General features: G+C 41.9%; 1 protein-coding gene across 5 annotated transcripts in view; it reads left to right on the top strand.

Annotated features, from left to right (window-relative positions):
• Positions 1-27,201, top strand: part of ZC3H13 (zinc finger CCCH-type containing 13) — a 143,832-nt gene that overhangs the window by 89,330 nt on the left and 27,301 nt on the right. For 4 of the 5 annotated variants that reach the window (XM_033947893.1, XM_033947889.1, XM_033947892.1 and 1 more), the window contains 2 exons: positions 7,394-7,501; positions 17,773-17,876. In XM_033947893.1, coding sequence (XP_033803784.1) covers positions 7,394-7,501; positions 17,773-17,876 — 212 coding nt within the window. The remainder of the gene's footprint in view (positions 1-7,393; positions 7,502-17,772; positions 17,877-27,201) is intronic. The other variant, XM_033947891.1, reaches the window with a different exon arrangement.

The following is a 27,201-nucleotide window of genomic DNA, read 5'->3' on the forward strand; positions in this document are numbered from 1 at the left end:
TCTAGATGTCTAAATATTGATTTCCAGAAGGCTGTAATGGAACTACACCCCCACAAGGCATATATGAATGAGTTAGGCTCTCGATGGCATTTCACATAAAGGACTGAGTCAGTTCTTCCCATATAATATAGTCTGTTCAAAGAGATATAAGCTGGATTAAAGTATTATGTATTGACTCTCTCAGTTATGCAGAGCTCACCCAGTTTGGGATGTTGTGTATGAGTGTCAATAGATCTTTTGCTTCTATAATATATGTTAATTCTTTACTCCATTTAGCCACTACTCCTAAAAAAAACTTTCTGTGGCATACCTAACAATAATTTTTAATGAAAGAGTAATATTGAGGGCGGGTCGTCTGTTGGTGTCTCAAGTAAGTCCTGTAAAGTAGTGTCCACCTCTAACGAGGAAGCAGGCAAAGATTGTACATAGTGATGAACCATCTATAAGCAAATCTGGCTGCTAAGGTCAAGAAGGATCCTCGTAATTTTTCCAATCAATGTAGTTGCCTCTCTGCTGTTAAAACATGCTTAAGTTGGCTTAAGCCCTGAGTTCTCCATTGTAAAAACCCTCCATTTTCCCAAACAACTGCTTTGTGGGTTGAACTTTCCCCATTTTGCTAATTCTTTCTAGATAAGAAATCAAGATTGGGGGGGGGTAGAACCTGGTTTTCAGATTGTAAAATATAGAGTAAATGGAGCGGGGTACAAAACTAACTCTTCATTTGTAATGGGGAATATAGCTCTGATGTATTAATCCAGTCCCTTTTGTGTCTTAAACATGCCATATTGTAAAGTTTTATGTCCGGTATACCTATACCTCCTCTCTACCAATTACTGATTAGGTGGTGTAATTTCATCTTTGTTTTTTTTTCCTCCTAACAAAAGATTTGCCATCTTTTTGTATCAGACAATGTGTTAGGTATGCTTAGTTGATCATGTGGTAACCCGCCAGGGTACCCTGCTGTAATGAAGAAGGTTGTGATTTCTGCAACATCACAGTGGCTCCCATGCCCACTGCTATACTCTGGCTGTACTACTAGCAGTTGTGTTAAAAATCAACAGTAAAACTCTTGTCAGGAAAAACAAAATTCTGCTTAATAAAGATTCACAGTTCATGTCAGATGGCAAAACAGTGGTATGGGAAGAAAAACCAAAACTAACCCAATTCTCTGTTTGGAATTCACACAGTTCTGGTTAGGACATAATTTTAGCAAACTAGCCCCAAACGTGGGCACAGTTACCAGTTCAGCATCTGTAGAAAGCAGGCACAACAATAGTTCCACTTTAAGACCTTCCCACAAAGAAAGGTATAACAAAATGTAAGCATTCAACTTTTCTTTCTTAAAAAGGTCAGGTAACTCTGTCCTTTCCCTTTAGCTTGCATTCTTCAAACTCGGAACGAAAACAAAAACATTTTCTTTTCACAACTCCTGCTTCAAACTCTTATTCTTTGCTTTTGCTGCAGCTGGTAACCAGCCTCAGTTACCAGACAGCCTGGATGGGAAGAGCAAAATCCCTTCAGATGGATTCCTCCTGCACAATCTGTAAAGCACATAATTATGCAAACAGTAATGCTGCATTCCCTTATTATCAGGCTGTAGTAATCCACCATTATCACTGTGTCTTTAATGTCTTGGAGCAGTGAAGTAAGAAAACAAGGTTTTGAGAGAAAACAAAACACAACATTCTTCAGGCAAAAACGTTTGTTCCCCCAAGGTTTCAGTTCAGTCTTAAGTGCTCCACCCCAGCAACTCTGGCAAAAGCACGCAAAAAGAAACAACTCTCCTTCATGCTGTTAGAAAAACAAGCACTGCTGCAGAAACTTAAAGTCCAAACACTGTAACCTGCATCAGGTTGTGGTCAAAGGTCCATGCTCTCTTCCTCCTCCAGTTCTGGACAAATAGAATTCTCCCATTGCATGGCTAAGTCTGGGCAGCAACCTTCTGCCAGAGTTTTTGAGCTTAATTCCTCTGTTATCTCCCAGCCACCGGAGTGGTGCTGGCTTTCTTCAAGCTCCTTACTCCTCCCTCCCTCACCTGGGGAGCTTCCTGGAATAAAGGGCTTTATATTACCTCTCCCCACCCCCTTAGCAACCTCAAGCAGATTCTTGGGGCTATTAAGGGGCCATCACTTCGTAGCCTGGATTCTAAACTGGTGCTTATTAAAGGCACAGTAATAAACCTCTGGGTTTTGGGAAGTTGTGTCTTCCTCCTCTTGGACACCTTCAGCATAGACCTGCACTTAGTGGAAGGACTAAGGACCAGTCAGACATATGATTCACTATCATCGCTATGCAGGATCCCTGTCACAATACATAGAGAGGGTTTGCAGAAAATACAGCCACTTAGGAAAAACTACCATGATGCTTAAGCTAACCCTCCCCATGAATGATAAGAAAAGAGCTTCCCACAGTTGGAAATGTTTTGTGACTGTTAGTAAATGAGAGATATTTCATTTATATATATGTTCTTGGTATCTGCACACAAATTTATACCTAAATATTTAAACGAGCCTTCAGCCTGTTTTAGCAGGCAGGATTGTGGAATCAGTATTCGCCAATCGGGGTCAGTTATCAAGTATTCTGATTTAGAAAGATTCAATTTAAATCTGGAAAAATCTTTGAATTCAGTGAAGGTTTCTATTAATACTGGTAATGATCTTTCTGGGTTTGTTATATGCACAAGAATGTCATTTGTGAAGGCAGAAAGTTTAAAGGTTTCATTTCCCAGCCTAATCCACTCAACTTCTGGATGTGTCCTTAAATAGTATCTCTAAGAAGGGAATCCAGAACCAGTACAAAGAGTAAGGGAGAAAATGTGTACCCTTGTCTGGTTCCCCTGCCTATAGCAAAGGACTCGGAGCACTCTCTATTAACGCCAATCTTTGCCCTAGGGAGATAGTATAAAGCTTTGATTCCAGACAGAAATGCCCCTGTAAATTATATGCTTTTAATGCAGCAAATAAAAAGGACCAATTGACCCAGTCGAATGCCTTCTCAGCTTCAAAACTGATGAGTATCAAAGGCCTCACCTCCCTTTTCACTTTTTCTAAAGAGAGCAAAAATTTTCTGATATTCTTTGCTACCTTATGGTTCCGTACAAAGCTCACTTAAGGGTGGCCAGTAATGAGGGCAGGATACAGGCCAGTCGGTTAGCCAGTATCCTCACAAAAAACTTAGCTTCAAAAGTAATCAATTAAATTGGTCTTAAGAGTCAGGAAATTTGGGGTCTTTTCCCGGTTTCAACAGAACCACTTCTGAGAGCTTCTCACAGAGATACGGGCAATGACTCCATTTCTAGGAAAGAGTTCAGGACTGCTGTTAAACAACTGTCTCTGGAGATGTCTTCAAAGCACTGGTTTTAATATTGTAGAATACTTCCTCCTCAGAAATAGGAGCATTGAGGACTTCATGCTGCCTCCTATCCAGGCTAGGCAGATCTAAGTTAGATTAATACATATCCCCATCCAGACCCTATTCCCCAGGGCGAGCATACAGCTAGCAAAAAAATCTTGAAAAATAGTTGCAATTTCAGTCTATCCTAAGTAATTCTCCCTTTTCAGTTTGAAGTTACATCATCCTTCTGGGATCTTGATCCTTAGTGATTAATCTAGCCAACAAAGAGCTTGGCTTATTAGCATGTTTGTACAGTTGAAAACGATAATATTGGACTGATTTTTTGGCCTTGTTATGAAATAACTGGTTAAGTATGATCTGGGAGGCAAGTCAGGAAGCTTTATGTGCTGCTGAAGAGTAGGCTGCCTATCCTGTCTCATCCTTTCCTCCCATCTCCTAATCTTGGCTTCTGAAACTTGCTTTCTGTTGCTAAGCCACACAGCTTTAGCTGCTTCCCAAAATATGAGGGGTTTAGAAATGTGATATCTATGGTCTGTAATATAATCCCTCTGCTTGGTCTGGAGATGTTCATAGAATTTTGGGTCATAATATAGGGATTGGATTTATTACATTTGATATACCGCTTGCACATGAGTATTTAAGCAGTTTACAATACTATTACATTAAAAAGAGGGTTACAACTGTTACATTGGAAAAAAGAATTACATTTTTTTCAATCCATGAGAGGGAAGAAGAGAGATGGGGTTTTAGGGAAGGCGTGACAATGTAAAAATTGAGAAAGATGGTTAGGGAATGAGCACAAGGATAGAGATATTCAGGTCTTTATGAAGTTGGAGTTACAGATGGAAGAAGAAATTGCATATAGTGTGGAATGCTCGCTTGAGGACTATGGAGAGTAATCTCATAGGGTTCCATATTGTTGATAAAATAGAATAGATTTCAATAGTTTCTGGAAGGAGAAGTAGGTTGTTTCCTCAAGGAAGTCATTAAATATGGCGTTCCAAAGGTTAGGACCTGCATATAAAAAAGGCTCTTTTCCTAGTTGTTTGTAGTTTTATTTCTCTCGATCCAGAGACTTCAAATTGGTCATGATGTGATCTTAGGGGTCCTTTTACAAAGGCGCAGTAGCGGTTTAACACGCGGAATACCGCGCGTTAAACCGCCTGCCGCGCTAGTACCTAATGTCTCCATTGACGAGGCATTAGGATTTTAGGCTGCCGCGGGGGTTATCTCTTGATGAAATGTCCAACGCGCTAACCCCCGTAGCGCGCCTTGATAAAAGGAGCCCTTACAGTTCTATTGGGTAGATATCTAGCCAGTTTCTTGTATAGATAGACAGGAAGCTGAAGATACTAGGCTTTGAAGACTAGACAAAGTAGCTTGAATTCAATATGCTTAGTTATTGGCAGCCAGTTCAGATCAAACAGAATCGGCCAAATGGGGTCATTACTGAGTGCGCCTGTTAAGAGTCTAGCTGCAGTGTTTTGGATTAGCTGCAGACGGAATAGATTTGCTAAGCTTGTTACAGTAGTCTAGACGATTAGTAATAAAAGCATGAGTTAGTTTTGCTAGATTTGCAGTTAGCACAGGTTTTAGTTGCCTCAATAGTCTTAGGTGATAGAAACACATTTTTACTACGTGACTTATTTGCGGTTTGTAGCTTAATTCAGAGTTAACATTTTGGGCTTGAGTTGGATGGGTTTGCTGGTCAGTTCAGGAAGTTTACATAGTACAGATTGGCTGCTCGATAGCCACATGGTGGATGATTTGTCTGTGTTAATTATAGAGTGTTGTCAGCTAGCCAGATGTTAAGATCTATCAGTTTTCTGTTAAGGTCAGAGAGTATTTCTTCTCAGTTGTTACCCACAAATATTAGGAAAAATGTGAAATTTGATGTTCCAAGACTCTAATAATTTAGCTAAAGGGGTCAGATACAAGTTGAAAAGAGTTGGTAATAAGAAGGATCCCTGCAGAATGCCTGATAATAATGGGTCTGCTATTAGACGTTTCATTGTTTCAATAAACTGAACAGGAATGATTAGAAAAGTAAGACGAAAACCATTATAGGACAGTAGAATTCAAACCACTCTCTCTTAAGTCTTTGCAGAAGTTTCAGGTGACAGATATCAAAAGTTGCAGTCAAGTCTAGTTGGATCCATAAAGCATTAAAGCCCATTTCAGCTTTGCATAGGTTTTCATCAGTAAGGTCTAACAACAGAGATTCTGTATTATGATGACTTTGGAAACTAGATTGCTGAGGGTGGAGTATTTTATCTTCCAGATATTCTGTGAGCTTCCTGAGGACTGCCTTCTCCAGAGTCTTAGCCAGTAAAGGTAGATTTGAGATGGGTTGGAAATTGGCATAGCCACCATCAGTGGTACTACCTTTTGGAAACTTCTGATAAGATTTTAGATAAGATTGTATGTCCTTCTGAAGCTATAGCCAATTGAGTGTATGATCAGTGATACATATAAGACCTTTTTCTGCTGAGCGCAATTTGGATGAGAGAATGGAGGAGACCAAAAGATAACACTGGCCAATACTCATTTTGGTGCCTGTTTCTGGGTATATTTGACCTGCTGATTCCAAAAATGGCACCAGTTTTCTCCCATCAGCTCTAGGTTTTGAAATATAGAACATGTGCCGTATACCACTCTTCACTCTGTTCGCCCATTAAAAAATCAGGATATTTTAATGTAGTGTTTAAATTAATATTTTTTTAAGCATGAAGGAAACATATTAAAAACTGAAAGAAAAGCGTACAACATGAAAATCTACTTATTTCACACCAAGAGCACAAGTTTATGATACAAAATTTCTTGTCATTCGACACACAAGAAGCTCCTTTTGTAAGACTTCTGAAAGTGGAATCTGCCAGGACAATCTTGCATAAGATTCCAACAATAGTCTGCCATTGTGTGTGCATCCCATCTTCTTTGGTATCCGGCTTCCATTGCTTTTATGTCTTGGTGAAATCTTTCATCTTGCTCTTTGCGTAAGTCACCAAGGTTCTCTGGAAATCGATCTATGTGACTGTGCAGAAGTGAACTTTAACACTCATGTTACAGCCAAGCCTGTTGAAATGAAAGAGCATATCTTCTACTAATTGTGTGTAGTTGTCTGCCTTCTTGATACCAAGAAAGTTTTTCACAACAAAAACAAAAGAAGACCAGGCACATGATTCGATTTCATTCATTGATGCTATGAAATGTGGGTCATTTATAAGTTGTCTGATCTGCAGACCATCGAAAATTCCTGCCTTCAGTTTTTTCACAGTAAGTCCAGGTAACATATGCACTACGTATTCAATGCACCAACTGTCTTTATTCAAAGCCTTTACAAATTGTTTCATCAGGCCTAGCTTTATATTTAGTGGTGGCAGTATAATTCTATTTCGTGCTACCAAAAGTTCATTGATTACATTTTGTCCTCCAACGACCATATATTCCCTCAGAGGCCAATCTTTTTTACCCAATGTTCATGTTTGGTCTTTTAAATAGCAGTAAAAAAATTAATAAATTCAACCATATCTAAAAAACTAGAGCTGATGCGGTCTATCCAATTCAATTTTTCTGAATCAGCGCCCCAAATAACCCCAGGAACGGGTCAAAAAACCAAAGGAACCAAGGGAAAAATTTTTTTTTGTTGGTCTTTGTAATCTATCTATGACTGGGTGCTATGGGCCTGCAACAAATGAGTATAGTCCCTAGTAGTGGGATGTGAAAATTGCCATGAGTATAAAAGATCCAAAGTATCGCAGACCAACGGCACCCCTTTTGTATAGTCCACTGGTGCGATCCTTCTGTAGTGAGATTTATCCATTATTGGATCAAAAACTATATTGAAATCCCCACCCACCACCACAGGTATGTTGGACAAAGGCTTTACATATTTTATGATATCTTTAAAGAAGAACTTGTCATAGTTATTAGGACCATTTACATTTACCAACACCAATTCCTGTCTATTTAGAGTAATATGTTCAATGATATATTTGCCTCTTGCTTCTGCAATAATAGTATGTTTTTCCACCATCAGCCCTTTTCTAAACAGGATAATCACTCCGGCCTTTTTGTTTGGAGAAGGGCTATCAACAAAATCCCCCACCCACCATCTACATAATTTTCGGTGTTCTGATGCATCCAAGTGAGTTTCTTGAAGTAATGCTGTTTGTGCCTTGTGCCTGTTTAGTGTTTGTAATATTTTACTACGCTTTATAAACGAGCCAATGCCTCCTTCATTCCATGATTGTAATTTAAGCATCACTCACTGTATTTTGATTATAACATTTCAATCAGCATTCCAAAAGGAGAAAGGGCATCCCAGCCTATACCCTCCCTCAAATACTTGCAATCAGCATTCCAAAAAGAGAAAGGGCATCCCAGCCTATACCCTCCCTCAAATACTTGCAATCAGCATTCCAAAAAGAGAAAGGGCATCCCAGCCTATACCCTTCCTCAAATGCTTGAATATCTCCAATGGTAGTATTATCAACATAAGTCTGAATGTTCAACCACACTCATCAGTTTTTCAGATGTTCAAACCAATCCTTCCCACCATATAAATCTTTAACCCCCATTCCCCTACCCCCTCTCTACCCCCTTGAGTCATAAATACTTCTCACCCCCCTAAGTATCTCCCTTATCTTGCTTGACAAATGAGCCAGTCACTTAGGTGACCGTGTCCCCCTTAAAGTAGATTGAACCCCAACCATTCTTGCCTCGAGTATCGTGTCCTACTAACTTATGTTTCTTGCATAGTTCATACAAATAGTATGTTACTACAATCTAGGGCAGACATGTCTATCATATGAGAACAACCCTGCCTAAATACCAGACAGATTAGACTTGCTCAGCTGGCTCCATAAGAACTGCCAGCTACTATTGCGCTGAGATCCTTAGTAAGAAACAAATCTTCCATAGTGAAGTCAGGTGTTAGGTCATAATTATGAAGTTGGAGAGATAGCCTTGAGAGTTTTCACAAAGTCCTGTGCTTTATATGATGCCTCCTTAAATAGTGATCTGTGCCGGCATGTTGTATTCTTAATTTGGCAGGATAGAGCAAGGAGAATTGGACCTTTTTTCCACCAATATAGAGTAGATTGTTACAAATCCCTTCCATGCTGTTGCAATTTTAGCAGAGTAGTCTTGAAAACAGAGTATTGTATGTCTTTCATAGGTAAGCGAGAGTCTGAAATGGATCGTTCGTAAGATGGCCTGCTTGTGAGCGAAGTGCAACAAGCAGATTATAATTGCACGTGGCTTGGAGTTCTCTTGTGTTTGGGATCCTATTCTGTGTACTGTCTCTATATGTATAGGCCCTAACGGATCCAAACTTCATTTTTCAGCAGGCATGGTAGTTAGCCGACCTGTGATGATTCAGGGATTTCTACAAATTGTAAGTTGTTTCTTTAGTGTCCCTCCAGACAGGCACATAACAGATATGTTTATGTTCCTCTGCCAACAGATGGAGACTGAGACAATAATGACTTTTGGTAGAAGTACAAGTGGGCAGAAATGTGTTTTATGTGCACACTGATGGTTGATGCAGCCAGTGTGTGTGTGAAGTGTTCCGGCCGCTTTGAGGGGGAACATGCGTCTGCTTTGGGTGCCAGTGTGTAGGGTTTCTCTTCGTACGTGCACCGCTCATCGGCAGGGAGTGCTGGGGAAGCTCGTATATCTCCGGCCACCCACACCGGGGTTTCCTCAACTGCTGACTGTCAGGCAGGCTTTGACTGCCGAGGGTACTGGAGATTCCCTTTCTGCTATAGAGGCTGCTGCTTGCGGTTCTGATTTAGCGGGTGGGTCTAGTCTGGTCTTGTTGCCAATTCTGTGCTCGGGAAACAGTTTTTCGGTGGGCCTTCCTTCGGTTTTGGCAGGAAGCGCTGCCATTTTGCCTGTGGCCTTAGGCGAACTTTCTCCTGTTTTAGAGAGACAGGAACAGATTAGAGAGTTGCGTGGGGACAGAAATCCCACCCATCCCTGCTTGTCCCTGACAGGATCCTCTCCATCCCCACCCGTCCCCGTCAGGATTCTCTCCGTCCCCGCAAGGAATTACGTCCATCCCCACCCGTCCCCATAAAAAGCAGCAATTATTTCTGACAGGATCATCAATTCCACAGTTTATTTTGTGTTTGCGCTGCTGTTTTCCTTGTGGAATCTCTTTGATGGATCCCTTTTTTGTTTTCTGTTCAGGGGTGACTTATAAACCCTCTCTCTCTTTTACTAAGGCTGACCTGTCCATTATATTATATGGACGAACTCTGCTTCCAAAGCCTTCCATCCCTGTGGGAGTCCCGTTGGCTAGAGGGGGTCCCTGTGGGAGTCCTGTGGGCCAGAGAGGGGTCCCCGTGAGAGTCCCGTGGGTTAGGGGGGATTCCCGCGGGACCCCCGCGATCCCCGTTCCCATGCAGACCTCTAGAACAGATCCTATCGGTTTCTTCTGCACCTGCAGTGAGTTCTATGGTGCCACCGGGGTTTTCTGCCCTGATTTTGTTTATGTACAAGGCTTTTTTTTACAAGTGGCTGGGGGTCTTGCTTCGTTTCTGGGGGGGATCTCCAGGTCTTTGGGGGGGCCGCCCCTATTCTGTCTCCTGCAGCGTTGGCCTCCGTCCAGTCTCCCCAGCCATCGTTCAAGCGACTAAGGGTGTCTTAGGGCGAGAACTTGTTTCTGGCTGATCTGGTTTCGCTGGATGAGGACTCAGACCTTTAGGTGGACCCCCAAGATCCTCTAGGTGAGTCAGATGATGTGGACGGAGGGTTTTTGGAGACACCATTTGGAGAGGATGCGTTGATTGAGCGCATTTTTCACTGGGAAGAACTGCAGGTGCTTATTCTCCAGGTGTCTTTGGTTTTGTACTTTGAGGAGGAAGCTAAGGGACCCCCCTCGAGTTGTGGACCCTCTGCTTCGGTGGATGTGGTCAGCATTCCACTCTTCTCCCATACATCAGGATATTCGGAATGTGGTGAACACACAATGGAAGACGCCGGCTGCTCCTTTTCATTTGGTGCGGTCAATGGCTAGTCTTTATCCCATTCCTGAGGGGGATAGGGATACGTTTAAGTCTTCTGTGGTTGATGTGGTGGTCTCGGCTATTGCATGTCGACACACCATGCCAGTTGAGGGTGGTTCAGCCCTGAGAGATCATCAAGCCCATAAGATGGAGGCTGTCCTTAAACAGAGTTTTGATGTAGCTTCCCTGGCTGTCCAGACGGCAATTTGTAGTGGTATGGTTGCCCAGGCTTGTTTCCGGTGGTCTGAGCGAGTCCTTGACCAGGGGTCAGCTGACTGGTCTTTAGTGGATCAGGAGGTGGCTAAGATTGAACTCGGCACTTCTTATCTCTTTGAGGCTTCTAAGTCTAAGCTCAGTAAATTTCCCTTTCGAGACTCCTTCCTTTTTGGGGAGGAGTTGGATAAGCTGGTTCAGGCTTTAAGTGAATCTAAGGTGCTGCTGCTTCCAGAGGTCACCTCACCAAGCGCAGCGGGGATGGTTTTGCCCGTGAGCATTTACATGAATTTCCAAATTCCACTCTGACCAGGTCTCGGCCCCTTTTCCTTCCAGAGGTCGTATCTTTTTCAGTGCATGCAGTCCTTTAAGGGAGCCCGCCAGGGAGGTCAGGACTCCACCAATGTCTCCTCTTCCTGACTGGCCCAGTGACTCAGTGTGGGTCCTTCCCTTGGTTCCGGTGGGAGCCCAGTTGTGGAAGTTTTACCGAGGGTGGGTTGAGATCATAATGGATCAGTGGGTCCTAGAAGTGATTTGGGACAGCTGTGTCTTAGAGTTTTCCTGGCCTTTGCCAAATCGTTTCCTCTCTTCTCCTTGTCAGGCTACTTGGAAGAAGCGGGCATTTCGTCAGATGCTGCTCATTTGCTAGACCTCAAAGTGGTGGTTCCAGTGCCTCCTCAGGAGATTTGCACCGGGAGGTACTCCATTTACTTTGTGGTGCCTAAGAAAGAGGGGCCTTTTTGGCCCCATTTTAGATCTGGAAAGTGTCAACAAAGCACGCCAGGTTCCATCTTTTCTTATGGAAACCCTGAAATTAATAATTCTTGCTGTCCAGCCTAGGGAATTTCTGACTTCTCTCGACCTGAAGGAGGCCTACCTGCATGTTCCAATTTGGGCCTCCCATCAGCGATACCTTCGCTTTGCGATTTTGGGACAGCATTATCAGTTTTGTGTGCTTCCTTTTGGTTTGGCCACAGCTCCGCGGACCTTTACCAAGATTATCATGGTGGTGGTGGCCTTTCGCAAGGAAGGTATCCTGGTTCATCCCTATCTGGATGATTGGTTGATTCTAGCAAAGTCATTTCAGGAGAGCTCCTGGGTCACGACTCGGGTTGTGGAGTTTCTGCAGTTGCTGGGCTGGGTGATCAACCTGTCCAAAGCTGGTTGACTCCGTCTCAGCGCTTGGAGTATCTCTGAGTTCTCAGGCTTCCTTCCTGAGGCCCTGGTGTTGAAATTGCAGTTGGAGATTCACTCCTTCATGGATTGTTGCTGCCCTCAGGTGCAGGAATTTCTGCAGGTCTTGGGATCAATAGTGACGTCTCTGGAAGTGGTCAGGTGGGCTTGGGCTCACATGCGTCCTCTTATGTATGCTCTTCTCTAGTGGTGGTCACCGCAGATTCACGATCTGGACTCTCCTATTCCTCTTTGGGGATTAGGGGACTGGTGGCTCAAGTCTTCCAATCTGGGTCAGGGTGTGAGTCTAGATAAGCCCCAGTGGACAGTGCTTCTTAAAGGCGCTAGTCTCCTCAGATGAGGGGCTCAATGTCTTGCTTGCTCAGTTCAGGGCAGCTGGTCACTGGTGGAAGCATCCTGGTCGATCATTGTTCTGGAGACAAGAACCATTCGGTTGGCATTGGTAGCTTTCCAGTCGTTGCTGGGGGGGCAAATCGGTGCGGGTTATCTTGGCAACACCACGGTGGCTTACATAAATCATTGGGGGAACCAAGAGTCATCTGGTAGCACAGGAGGCAACTCTTCTCATGAAATGGGCAGAGGCTCATCTTCTGGACATCTCGGTTTCCCACATAGCAGGAGTGGACAGTGTCCAGGCAGACTTTTTCAGTCATTATGTGCTGGATCCTGGCGAGTGGTGTCTCAGGTTGGAAGCCTTTGAGTTGATCAGGCATGGGGCCATCTGGTCATGGACCTCATGGCCACCAGTGTCAATGCCAAAGTGCCAAGGTTCTTCAGTCGGCACAAAGATTCCCAGGCTGAGGTGCTAGATGCTCTGGTGCAGACTTGGCCAACGTTTGGCCTGCTGTATGTCTTTCCTCTGAGGCCTCTGGTGGGCAGACTGCTTCTTTGCATTGCTTGCCATGCAGGCCACATGATCCTGGTGGCTCTGGATTTGCCCAGGCACCCGTGATATGCAAATCTAGTTCAGATTCTCGTGACAGATCCTCTTCCGCTGCCCCTCTTGACCAACCTTTGGACTCGGTCTCATTCCCATGTTCGATCCGGGTCCCTTTTGTCTTGCGGTGTGGCTTTTGAACTGGAATACCTAGGTAAGAAAGGATATTCGGATAAGGCAATCGAGAACCCAATAGGGTGGAGGAGTCTTTCCACATCTCAGGCTTATGTGCATATTTGGCATTTTTTTTTGAGGAGTGGTGTTCCACGCATGGCATGGTTCCCCTTCGCACATCTTTGCCTTACATCTTGCAGTTTTTGCAGGATGGCCTGGAGTGGGGCCTGGCCTGGTCCTCCCTCAGGGTACAGATTGCGGCTTTGCCTTCCTTTCACAGTCTGGTGCATGGTTGGCATTTGGCCTCTTCTCCGGATGTGGGTCACTTGAGAGCGGTGAAATTGATCTAGCCACCTTCGGTTCCAGCCTGGGATTTCAGTCTGGTTCTTTCCATGCTTGTTCGTTCTCCCTTTGAGCCTCTTGTTTCTTGTATGTTGAAGGTCCTTAAGGCGGTGTTCCTGGTGGCCATTACGTCCGTGAAATGCATTTCTGAATTTCAGGCTTTTTCATGAAGCCCTCCCTTCTTGGAGTTCTCCAAGGAGCAGGTCGTGCTGCAGCCAGTTCCCTCTTTTCTTCTGAAGGTGGTTTCGCCTTTTCATGTTAACCAGTCTTTTGTCCTTCTGGTCTTGAATAGTAGGGAGAGCTCTCTGGAGCAGAGACAGTTACACAGATTATATGTCCACAGGGTCCTTTGCATATATGTTAAGCAGACCCAGGAGTTCCGCAGTCGGATCGTCTTTTTATTCTGTTGGTGGCTCCTCATTAAGGGGGAAAATGCTTCCAAGGCTACAGTTGCATGCTGGATTAAGGAGGCTATCGCTTTGGCGTACCTTCTCCAAAAGAAACCTGTTCCAGATTTTCTCAAAGCTCATTCAATTAGGAATCAAGCAGTCTCTTGGGCTGAGAGTTCGTTAGTATCTCCAGTGGATATCTGTAAAGCAGCAGTTTGGTTTTCTCTCCATTCCTTTGTTCATCACTACTGTGTGGACTTTCAGGCTTGTCGGGATGCGGTGTTCGTGGAGCGTGTGCTTGCGGTGGCCCTTTGGGGGTCCCACCCATGATGGGTACTGCTTTGGTACGTCTCATCCATTCTGTGCTGTTCTGGAGGGATGCTAAAAGAGGAGAAATTAGGTTTTACCTGCTAATTTTTTCTTTTATTCCCTCCAGACCAGCACAGGCCCTGCCCTGCCATGTTATTCATTTATTTTTTTCGGATAGAGTACAGTTTGGTTTTGTCTTGGTTTTTTAATAACAGCAGTGGCATTTGGTTAATCTGGTTTAGCCGGTGAACTGGGGGGATGTTTTTGAAGGTTCTTGTTCTAATCAGTATCCAACAGTGTTTCCATGTCCAATCCGACACTTACTTTGTCTTCTCCATGTGAGAGTGGAGTTGGTATGTTGGCATGTTTTCGGCCTAGTTAGTTTCTGCTTGGCTATTTGTCAGACTGATTGTAGATGGGACTGCACAGCTCATTTGTCCTAGTGCCAAAAGTCATTATGTCTGCCTGCACCTTCTGTCAGAAGAGCGTAAACCCATCCATTCTGTGCCGGTATGGAGGGACTAAAAGAAAGAAAATTAGCAGGTAAGAACCTAATTTCTCCTTCTCGCCAATGTTCGAAGTTATCGACTTTATTTTCCAAATCAGCAAGTCTTTTTTTGAAGCACCACTGTGGGTGTGGGGCCTTTTGTCGAAGTCTGTTTGTCTTCCAGTGCGCTTAATCTATTGCATCTGATCAAGGTCATGGGCAGCCTCGGTTCTGTCATTCAAAGCTTGCAATTTTTTTATCTAAGGCTGCCTCTACCACTGCTGTTACTTCGGCCGTTATTTCTGCTGTCCAAGCCGAGCAAACAGATGGGGCTGGCAAGCCTGTTGTTCTGCCATCTTGCCCTCCAGTGGTTTTAACCTCTCCTTTCATTGAGTTTTTGTAGCCATGTACCTGCAGGAGCACTTTCAAAACTTCACTGATGTCGCCCCCACAATAGTTGTTCATCATGTATGCTTAAAAAATCCTGTTAACACATTTTTCTGGTAAGGTTATAGCCATTTGTTCGGGGGAGGAGAGGAGCTTGACACAAGTGTCCTCTCACTCATTGCGCCCATGTAACCTCACCTTAATAATTTAAATAGTTTTATTTAACCAAAACAGTAACATTATGGTATATGTATTCTTGTATTTGCTTAAACATCCACGTTAACTATTGTGGTTAAACAAAATATATTTTTTAAAACTTAGACTATCAGCCAGATCCACAAATGAAAAATTTAAAGTACTATCTTCTGTAGCTTAATTATCTTGTTTGTTCATAATCTGGAAAAGAAAAACAAGCTTTCCTGCTTTATCGGTTCCCAAGTGATTTCTCAGTTTGGAATGAATGAGTCCAAAGGAAGAGAATATTTTTTTCTATGCCAGCAGAAGAAGCTACTTCTGTTAAAAGTGAAATCATTACTTCAATACTCTCTAAATAAGTGCTTAATAAGTGACTTCCACCAGTTTATTTGTTTGACTTTTTTTAAAACATCGGCAAACATATTTCTTAGCTCTGAAATTTATTATAGTTGGCATTACAAATGGATGATTCATGGTTCCCCATGTCATAACTATCTCCTCTTCTTCAGCATGTAAAATTTGATCCTGGTACCAGATATTGACAATATTTGCAAGAAAATGAGCTGGAGACAGTGCTTGCCACATTCATTTTGTAATGCTTGTAATTTAATTCTGTTATTGTGCAGTTCTGTTTTTTAGTGCTCACTCGGTTCCTTCCAAATTTTAACATCAGCAATAAAACAGCTATTTTTCGATATTTTGTTTAAAACTTCAGAAATGGGTTTCAGGATTCTCAGCATATCTTCAACATTTCTCTTAAACCCAATGTTGAGGATTTTGATCGTAATGGTGCCATCTATTTTCTCTTGGTTTTGTTCACAAACTGTCATCAGAATAGGCCAGTTCTTGAAATACTGCTCAAAACAATCCATTATAGTGTTCCATCTAACATCTTGTGGGAACATTAGCTTGGTTCCACACATTCTTTTTAGAGCTGCTGCTGCTGCTGCAGCAAAATGATTATGGAAATATTTAGCAATTTCAATGACATTAGTCTTTATTTCTGGGACACTGAAGTCTTTGGCTAGAAGGTGCAGCAAATGAGCACTGTAGCCATATGTTATTAGCTTGGTATTCTCTTCATGCTCTTCTAAATTTCTTCCAATCTTGGATACATTTGCAGCATTGTCTGTGACTAAACTGCATACTAGACATTTGAATTTTTATTAAAGCTTTTGCCTCTACTTCTGTAATTATTCTACTGTATGTGTATTTCCTGAGGTATCAATTGTTTCAGCAAGAAAGACATTCCCTTCTGTTATACAAGCATATATAACAGGATCACTTTGGACATTACTCCCCCCATCCATCCAGGCTTAAGTTAACAATTTTATCCTCTAGAACTGTCGCGCATTGCTCTATTTCTCTGTCTATCACTTTATCCAGCAGTTTCCCTGCATCATATTCTTTGTTGGGTGGACTGTATCCTGGTCTTAGTGACTGAACCATATTAATGAAATATAGGTTTTCAGTCAGACAGAAAGAAGAGTTTGTCGCATAAATGAACTGGGTAATTTTTTCATCATTTACCTCTTTTTCTAATCTTATGGGTTTGTTTTTTTTACCACAAACTTATCTATAGTGGTTCCTGGATTGTCAGCTTTTTACTTTCTTTAAGGTGATATACTATGGATATGTGATGTTTATGATGTGACTGAAACACTATCCTGGACATATAACTCTGATACTTTAGAATAGGATGATGATGGTCTCAAAAGTGGATAGTTTCCAGAATCTTTTAGGTTGATGATAGATTCCTGTAAATAGAAAAGTCAATGCTGTTATTTTATTATTGATACAATGAGAAATAATAAATTAGCAGAAATAGTATTCACTGCTACTCAGTATTGCCCAAAAAAAGGAATATTTGCTTGTTTCAACGAAATCAAAACATTTGCCAACTTGAATATCCTGCCTGTTCAAACATGCTCCTTTTGTCATCTTCATCAAAGCAGTTCACATAATGATGTCTCATTTGGGCCACCTGGCCTTGCATTTCTTTGTTGCAGTGTTTGCATTTTGCATGCATGCCTGCCTTACCCATAGGTAGATGAACTTCATTAAAATATTCCCAATTTTGGTCTTGTTTACAGCCTGCTGCCATTATACACACTTGTGGAGTATTCTGCTTAAAAGGTTTCACTTTCATTTTTACTGCTTGCTCCTCCCTCCCCACAATTAGCTCTTTGTGCTGATATAAACTTGGCACTTAAGAAGTAAGGGGTTGATTCTATGTACATCGATTTGCAAAAGAACAATGGGGCTAAGGTCTTTTTCTCAACTCTGTATATTTTATAACATTTTTGCTGTGAAAAAGAAGCATATTATCTATGCAAACATAAATTCACAGTTCTGAGAAATGAGAAAACATGCATCTCTGATAATATATTCTAGAAAGAATTGCCCATGACATTATGAATGTATTAATGGAATTCATTTACCAAAAAAATTTAAACATTGCTTGAATATACAGCCTCATGCTACAATTAAAAACTAATCCTTATTTCATGATGAATAACTTTTGGACTATAATTATCTTAAATAGAAAGCTATCTATAGATAGATTTTTTTTTTTTCCTCAAGCATTTTATTAAAAAAAAAAAAGTCCAATTTAAATTTTTTTAAAAATCTGATATTTTTTTAATTAAAAAAAAAATCATTGATTTTTATCTATCCTGATTGTAGTTGTGTGCTTGGTTAACTTTTGACCCTATGTTAATTGAATTGCTGTCTTTAAAGGAAATAATTATGTGATACATATTTATTTTTAGATTGAATTCTTTGCTATGTACGTTTATATACTGATGTGAAACTAGATGTGCCCAATATTTGTTTCAGGAAGCGCCACAGAAATGAAAGTAGCCCGAGTCCTGGTCAGTCACCAAAACATCGGCGTGAACATTCTCCTGAGAGTGATGGCTACAACAGTGGGAATGATAAAAGTAAGAGAAAATTGCTTTTTGTGAGATTTTTAAAAACTTTTTTTGTTAAAAGATTATTTTTTAATGTACAACAATTTCATTTTAGTGAGAACTATACACAACTTAAACAACAACAACAAAAAAATAAAATGCTGTAAGTTACATTGCTGGACAGATTGGTCAATGCCCACTCAGTATCCCAGGCAGTGAAATAAAGGGAGACCCCCCTGCAACGATACATTCTGTTTGTTTGTTCAGTCATAACTCAGATCAACATATATAACTAAAATAAAGTCTGATTCTCCAGATTCACACTTCCCTGGACCCATCTTGTCACCTCCCCCCACCATACACTCCCTCTAAAACTCTATCCCCAGTACTTTTTTCCCAGCCCTGTCTAAGCTAGTCTCATCTTCCATCATTCTCTCTTCAAGCCAGATTTTTACCCAATTTGTTGATGATCGCTCATTTTCCACAGAGTCCTGCTGCTGGTGTTACCTCTGGGACAGCTACTGCATATTTTCTGTTCATTAGGCTAAATATTTCATGTATGACATTTTCACGAAGGCAAAGAATTGTTCCTCAATTTTAGATTCACAGTGATCAGAGTGGCCAAAAAAGACATTTGAAAGCTCCTCTTACATATTTTCAAAAATAAAAATCAGACTCGAAAAGGGATCTTGATGATTGTCTGCTAAATTAAATAAAAGCAATGTTTTAATATAAAGCCTAAATAACGTTGATTGGCCGATTTGCTCTTTACCACAGGTAGTTGGTGACTTGGGTGTTCGGGGAGACTAAAGTGGGGCAGAATTGATGGCGGGCTAATAAGAGGTGGAATGGGGTATGATGGGACAAATTTGAATCTTTGGGGTTGTAGCACTTGTGCCTGTGTGAGGGTGCAAGGGGGGCATTGTTGGAGACAGCAAAGAAAGGCCTCCTCATTGAGTTGTTCTGGTGCAGTTGTACCAGCTGCCACTCCACTGGTCTGACCCAGCAGCGTCAATTCTTATGTTCTTATGTTCTCACCCTCCAGTACCTCTGTTATTGATGGTAATATGTACACTGAACACATTCCAGTGAATTATATGCCACCAAAATAAAACACATTAAACAGAATATTTTCAGCATTCAGGAAATATACGCCGGTTCTTTTAACACTCCCAGTCAGCATCTTCTTTTTAGCATGAGCTACTTGCGAGAATGCTACGAACTATATCCAAATTCAAAATCTAATATTAAACATAGAAACATAGAAGATGACGGCAGATAAGGGCCATAGCCCATCAGGTCTGCCCACTCTATTGACCACCCCCAAGTCTACTATCCTAGGGATCCCACTCCTGGTGACAGGTTCCCTTGGCTTAACCCTCTAAGGGATCCCACATGGGCATCCCATTTGTTCTTAAATTCTTGCACGCTGTTTGCCTCGATCACCTGCACCGGGAGCTCATTCCAAGGATCAACCACTCTCTCTGTGAAGAAATATTTCCTGGTGTCGCCATGAAATTTCCCGCCCCTGAGTTTGAGCGGATGCCCTCTTGTGGCTGAGAGTCCTTTGAGAAAGAGAATCTCTTCTTCCATCTCGATACGGCCGGTAATATACTTAAACGTCTCGATCATGTCTCCTCTCTCTCTACGTTCCTCGAGTGAGTACAGCCGCAAATTTTTCAGCCTTTCCTCGTACGATAGATCCTTGAGCCCCGAGACCATCCTGGTGACCATCCGTTGCACCGACTCTATTCTCAGCACATCTTTTCGGTTGTGTGGCCTCCAGAATTGCACACAGTATTCCAAATGAGGCCTCACCATGGTTCTGTATAATGGCATTATGACTTCAGGCTTCTGGCTGACGAAACACCTGCAGATGCAATCTAACAACTGTCTTGCCTTAGATGAAGCCTTCTCCACATGATCAGCAGTTTTCATGACTGCGCTGATGATCACTCCCAAATCTCGTTCTGTTGAAGTTCTAGCTAAGGTCTCACCATTCAAAGTGTAAGTTCTGCACGGATTTCTGCTGCTGAGGTGCACGATCTTGCATTTCTTAGCGTTGAAGCCCAGCTGCCAGGTCGAGGACCAAAGCTCCAACAAATGTAGGTCCTATGTCATACTATCGGATGAATTGCCATCTCTCACTATATTGCATAGTTTGGCGTCGTCAGCGAATAACGTTACCTTACCTTGAAGCCCCTGAGTTAGGTCACCTATGAATATGTTGAAAAGGAGCGGGCCCAAGACTGAGCCCTGCGGTGGTCATCTCCGATGTTTTAGAGAGGGTACCGTTAACTACCACCCTCTGATGTCTGCCACTCAGCCAGTCATTGACCCATGTAGTTAGTGTTTCTCCCAGCCCCATTGATTTCATCTTGCTCAACAGCCTGCGATGCGGGACACTATCGCAGGCTGTTGAGCAAGATGAAATACATTGAAAAGTAATACAAAACCTTAGTCACTCAGGACCTGTAAAGAAAATCTACTGTACCATCGGTGGCCTAACAAGGGTGAGAGGCACCTGAGGCGGTGGTGCCCCTTCCCCCACCTGCTCCTTCACCGCATGCCCCTTCCCTTCTCCAATACCTCTTTAACGTTCCTTGCGTGTGCAGAAACCACAACCTGCTGCTCATACCATCGTCAGCTCTTCCTCTTACATCACTTCCTAGGCACAGGTCCAGGAAGTGAAGTCAGAGGAAGAGCTGATGCCGGTGCAAGCAGCAGGTTGGGGTTTCTGCTTGCACCGGGAATGTTAAAGAGGTATGTGGGATGGGAAAGGGTGTGTGTATGGAGTTGTGGGGGGCGGGGGGATGGAGAGGAGGATGGGTGCCGGCGCTCCCACCAAGTTAGAGCCCGGGGAAACCGCCCCTCCCCTTTTACTATGCTACTGTGTACCAAAATCTCACTAACTTGCAGGAGTCACACAGCAAGGACTTGCCTATTAAAAGGCAGCACTGTACATATGCAATAGAACATCAATACACCTATTGGAAAAACTAAGTAAGATTAGTAGGAATCCATCCTATTCCTAACACAATACCTGGCTTTTTTCACATACAAACACAGACAGGCACTCTCCAAGTAAAGAATAAATAGCCACAAATGAAAAATCGACTAAGGGCTCCTTTTACTAAGCCGCGTTAAGGTTTTATCGCGTGGAATAGTGCGCGCTACATTGCCGTGCAAGCTAGACCTTAACACCAGCATTGAGCTGGCGTTAGTTGGTTCTAGAAGCGTAGTGTGCAGTAATTTCCTGCATGCTATTGCACCTTAGTAAAAGAAGCGCCAAAATTAAACTGAGATCCCAAGATATCAGACTGCATACAGTGCAACACCAGATGCATGTCCCTCTGTACTGTGCAAAATATAAAGATAACTGATGCAAATTTCAAAAACTCATTCCCTCACTAAATTAAAAATTAATAAATTAAACAAAATTAGATAATAAGGCGACTAGCCTTTTTAGAGTTTACAGACCCGAGAAAGGAGATTTAGGGCTGCAGTAGAGGTTTTTACCATGAGCTGGCGAGGTAAATGCTCCGACGCTCATTGGAATTCTATAAGCGTTAGAGCATTTTTCTCACCGGCCACAGTAGAAACCTCTACTGCAGCTTTGTAAAAGCCAGTGTTAAATCTTTGAAAGCTAGTCAAAAATGTATTTAGTCCAATAAGTTTGTCACCTTATTTTACATTTTTTCTTTTATATTTATTTCTTAACCTTTAAAGTAGACTAGCACGACTTCCGCACTATTTCACTTTACATTAAAAATAAAATTTTCTTTTACAGTTCCTTTGCTATCTGGCATAAAAATTTTCAAATTACGGTATATTGTGTTGCAGCCTCTGGTTTCTGATTTGTCTTAACTCTCCATATCTCCTGTCCATTTTTCTCCTCGTCATCTTCACATCTTCCATTACATCCATTTCTGACGCTGATATTTTCTCTTCTGTTTTCTTTCATTTTTTGCCTCTCTAACCATTCAGGTAAATCATTCTTCATTTTTCCTTTTATTTGCTTATTTTATTTTTACTGCATCTACCTTTGGTTTTCTATCTCTTTCTCTCACCCATGCTCTATATGTGTGTGTGTGTTTCCTCTCATCCAGTTGTGTGGCATCTCCTCGCTGTGTGTATGTTTCTCTTTCTCTCTCTCTTAATTCCCCCTCGGCCATAATGAATCTATTTCTATCTCTCACCCCTCCCCCTTCTGCGACCCTCCCTCGCCATCATCCTTTCTCTTTCTTTCTGTTTCCTACCTCTAGCATTATCCTCTCTTTTTCCTCATCCCCCCCAGCCGCAAAAAGAAAAATAAAGTGGCGTGTCCCCTCCCTGCCGCCTGTCTGTCTGACCCACTGCCTCCCAATTCAGCAGCCATCAATAAAGGGCAACTGTGTGCAAGGTCATAGAGCTCTGCACGCCACTGACAGCTCTGCTGGTCCCACCCCATATCGTATGATGCAACTTCCTGTTCAGACAGGAACAGGTAAAGCTGTTATCAGCATGCAGAATTCTATGATCTCATGCACAGTTTCTCCTTATTGATAGCCACTGAATCAAGGAGACAGACAGGGCAAGGAAGGAAGGCTGCAATTTGTTTTTCATGCTTCTGCTAGAGGAGGGGAAGGTTGCAGTTGGGCCCAAGCTTCTTATATGTGGTGCCTATGCTCTTTACTCATGTATTTGATACTTTGCAGAGCCTCATAGTGTAAAGGTAAAGAAATAAATGTTAAGAGAGAGCCAATTTTAATTGCACTTTGCTATTGAGGTTAATGTGACCTACAGGGGATGATCAGAGCACAAGGAAGAGACTCCTGCTTGGAAACACCATTTTAGTAATTGCCACAGTGCTTATTTTTCTAGTTTTGTTTGGCACCAAGAAATTGGGTAGGCCCCCTATGTATCACTGGCACTTAGTGCTTCATTTTTGGAGAACTTTTCCATGGGAATCAACAGTTAGTACCTACTGGATAAAGTAAAATGCAGGCATGGGGTTTAAAAGCACCCTTTAAACCTGCTGTTGCTGAGTTAATATGTAATACTGTTCCTTTTTGAGAAGAAAAAACACTTTAGCGAGTTATTTTCTCAGTAGATACTTAATTTCAGGATTGTATAGCTCAGCAGGGAACCTACTGGGGAAGGAACTAAAATTTTATGTCCCACATTTTAGACATTAGTTTCTTAAGAGTGCAGGAATAGAGGGTGCCTCTATTTTTTCTCTTGGCCTATCTTAGTGATACTAATTTATGCTTTAAGATTTTTAGGATATTTGGTAGAGAAAAATGTAATTTAGGGAAAAAGTATTAATATGGAATTTTTAAAATGGTTCAAATAGCTTATATCATTACAACTTAAATTTTATACATACTGTATCAATTGCATTTAATCTTCATATTTCAAGGCAGTAAAACATTGAAATACTTTTATACTTAATATTATTTTATCTAATTGTTAAATTTTATAGGTTAATTTTTGCCAAAAAATCTTAGTGGTGTACAAATAAAAATTCAGTATATTATTCTCAGCCACCTACCTAAAATTCTCCCTGATTAAAACAGCCCCACAAATTCAGTTGCAAAACTTTGAGTTGTCTTACAAGTCAAATAACTAGGCTTCTAGAACAATGGATTTTTAACAGAATGGAAAGAAATAATAGTCTATAACCGATCATCCCAAATTGATAACCTCAAACTCTGCCTCTCTGACATGAAAACCTGGATGTCAAACAACAAACTACAGCTGAACTCCTCCAAAACCGAACTCTTAAGGATTAGGAAAAAAAGTATCAAATACATACGCCCAACTCTATCATGGGACTTCACCTCACTAACAGCAGCAGATCAGGTACGCAACCTAGGAGTAACATTAGTCCCTGTCCACCCACATATCTCAAATAGCCTCCACCTCCTTCTACTACCTCCGCCAACTGAGAAGAATCAAACCTTACATCTCCAAATCTGACCTAGCCCAACTCCTCTACGCCTATGTTCTCTCCAGGCTGGATTACTGTAACTTCCTATTTAATGGCATGGCCAAAAAAGATCTCAAACGTCTCCAGCGGGTACAAAACGCAGCAATCCGCCTCCTACATAACCTCAACTACCATGACCCTATCTCCCCAGCCCTCCGCGCAGAGCATTGGCTCCCGATCAACCAACACTGTGCTTTCAAGGCCCTGGTGATAGCACATAAAAGAATCTACGCCACCACCCCAGCATACATAGGATCCAAGCTAACCCTTTACACCTCCACCCGCCTCCTCCGCTCTGAAATGGAGAAACGCCTATGTATTCCCCCAGGAAGGTCTCTCCTGTCAGAAACCGCCCGCAAACGCTCCTACAGCCACTTCATCCCCCATCTCTGGAACCAACTCCTCCCACAAATCAGACCTTCCTCTTCAACTGAAATTCTAACTGCAAACTACCCCTTGACCCCCTTACATTCCCCTCCTTTCTGCACTCTCCTGTACTTAAGTTGCTGTATAGTCTTGTACTGTCCAAAATGTTTTCCCATTATGAATGTTGGCTTGTAACCTGTTCTGAGCTACTGGGAAGATGGGATAGAAATCAAAATAAATAAATATAAATTGGCTGCGTTACAGAAAAATGCAGTTTTCTGGTACATGCTAACCTAATCATGGCCAAAGATGGAGATGCCAACAATAACTGATATGAGTAGGTTCCTAGCATGCTAATTAGTAAGTGAGATATATAGAGCCAATCAACATTTGTAAATTGGACCCAATATTTTGAATTTAATTTTACTAAAATAGGGAAATACATGATCTGTCTGTGTTTTGCCTGTTGGTAATGTAGCTGTCATTTTCTGCAAACTCTGAATTTTTTTCTGTAACTTACTCCTTTTCATCCTAACCAGACTAATCCAAAACATAGTCTATTATGTGATACAAGAACAAATAGGGTTATGCCTTTCAATCAGCAGATGAAAACAGACCAATGAGCTGTAAGCTGTGCACTACAAAAGACATCATGTAAGTAAAGGCTCAGCAGTATTCTCTGTCTCCAGCATATGGTGCTGGGCATTCAATGCAGTTGAGAACTGGACTGATGGGATAGTTCTTAGCCATCTAGCTGAACTTATATGTTTGGGGAGTTCAGGTCCTTTCCTTTCCATTTCAAATAGTCCCCCTTTCTCTCTTAAAAAAAAATGAAGAAATAGAGAGTGTTTGCTTTCTGAAGGGAGTCCTTTAAGGATACTGGTTAAAGGACAGTTGAAGGAAGTTTGTTGCCAGAGGAGACTTTATGCTCTTCTTCTTGAAGAGAAAGAAAAGTTGAACTTTCCAAAGGCTGATAGTAGTCGCCAAAAGGACAGCTGTTCCAAAAGCTTTCAGAGATATTCACGATTGTAAATTGAAGTCTGTGCTCAAACAAGCCTTTGGAGTGGCTGCCTAGGGACTGCAGGTAACAGGGTGTGGTGCTGGAGAGTCTTTGAGGCATGGTGTTCTGAGAGAGGTTTACCTCTTTTTATACCATTTTCACAGGATGGGTTGAAGAAATGACTAGCCTCCTTAAAAGTTTCCAATGTTGGTATTAATGTTACTGTATTAGTAGAGATGGTTGGAGAGATTGTCTGTTAGTTTGCTTCCCGATGTATATTTCCTTAAAGGGTTGACCAAAAAAACTCTATGGAGTGACGATGTTCCTAAATGGACCTTATTTGAAATTGTCAAAGTTTCAAAGGTACACTGAAATCATCCACATAAAATAAATTCATCCACATAAAAGCCTTAAAGGACCTAGTCTGCTAGGGATACAGGACCCAACACGGTCCGCATTTCGACAAAAAGTCAAGCAGTGTCTCACTTCCGGCTCACCACACAATTGTTTCCCACGTACTCACCTTTATAGGACCCCTGAAGAAGACTTTTTGTCAAAACACGGACAGTGTTGGGTCCTGTATCCCTAACGGACTAGGTCCTTTAAGGCTTTTATGTGGATGAATTTATTTTATGTGGATGATTTCAGTGTACCTTTGGAACTTTGACACTTTCAAATAAAGTCCATTTAGGAACATCGTCACTCCACAGAGTTTTTTTGTTTTTCTCTGGATTTTCTTCTTTGTGGATATTTCGAGGTCAATTCCTTTTGTTTTTTCCTTAAAGGGTTGCACATTTGTATCTCTTGATGTATCTTATATTTCTGTCTGGGAATCTTAATCTAGTTTTTCAGGTTTAACAGCTCCTCCTTTTTAGCCTCAAGATAATTTCTTTAAAGGATCTCACCTTGAAATTGGTATTCTTGGTTGTCGGTTGCTTGGCTAGACAAATTTCAGAAAAGCGGGAGTTTCAAGTCACACCATTTCCATTTTTTGTGTAAAAGTGGTATTGGTTTTCCACATGAATCAAGTCATATTACCCTCCTTTCATCAGAAACATTGAGAGGAGTGGTATGAAAAGATGGTGATAGAGATTTTTAACATTACCTAAAATTGATTTCTGTGAATATGATTGTTTGTTTTTGCTGGTTCCAAGAAAGGAGAAGCAGCCTCAGAAGCTACTATTGCTCATTGATTGAAGGAATCGGTTGCTTCAGCTTATATTCTCAAAGGCCAATAGGTTCTCCAAGGTCTCGGCTGATTTCACAAGAAGAAAGGCAACTTCTTGGGCCAAATCTCATTCAGTTTTCCTAAGAGAGATTTGTGGAGCTGGTACAGTGGTGCCTCGCATAAAGAACGCCTCACACAGCGAACGCTGCACACAACGAACTTCATGTCATGATTCATACAACGAACTTCGTTTCACACAACAAAGTCGCCCGAGCTTCCACGATCGCTGCCGATGTATTGCATCCTTCCGCGCAGGCACTGCAGGCAGTCGTTAGTCACTGCGCTTAACGCGTTTCACATAACGAACTTTTCGCATAACAAACTTGCTCCTGGAACGAATTAAGTTCGTTGTGTGAGGCACCACTGTACTTAGTCTTCTTTATACTCCTTTGCAAAAGTTTACAGGCTAGATGTTCAAACTAGCGAAGAAGCCACCTTTGGAGCCAGAGTTTTGATAGCAAGAGTTTCTTCTTCCCACCCACGTAAGAATTGCTTTACTACATTCCATATGGACTGGTCTGGTTAGGGCAAAAAGAAAATTAGAAAAATATTCTCTTCTTGAGTCTGGAACCTTATTGGTTTCTCTATTTTAGTTTCTCATCTGGTGTACACTATGGCAAGGATTTGCAGCCTCCTAAAGTTGTTCCAAGAAAATATGTCCAACTTCTGAACTCACTTCTGTATCTTAGTAAGGGGTTATTTAGTTGGTTCACATATATTGTGTTACAGGAATACTATTGAGCTGTGGCTGTGTAGAGTTTACAGCTCTTCAGTCTCTGTTTCTGTCTGC

This window comes from Geotrypetes seraphini, chromosome 6 (assembly GCF_902459505.1).
Source record: "Geotrypetes seraphini chromosome 6, aGeoSer1.1, whole genome shotgun sequence".
Taxonomy (NCBI): Eukaryota; Metazoa; Chordata; class Amphibia; order Gymnophiona; family Dermophiidae; genus Geotrypetes; species Geotrypetes seraphini.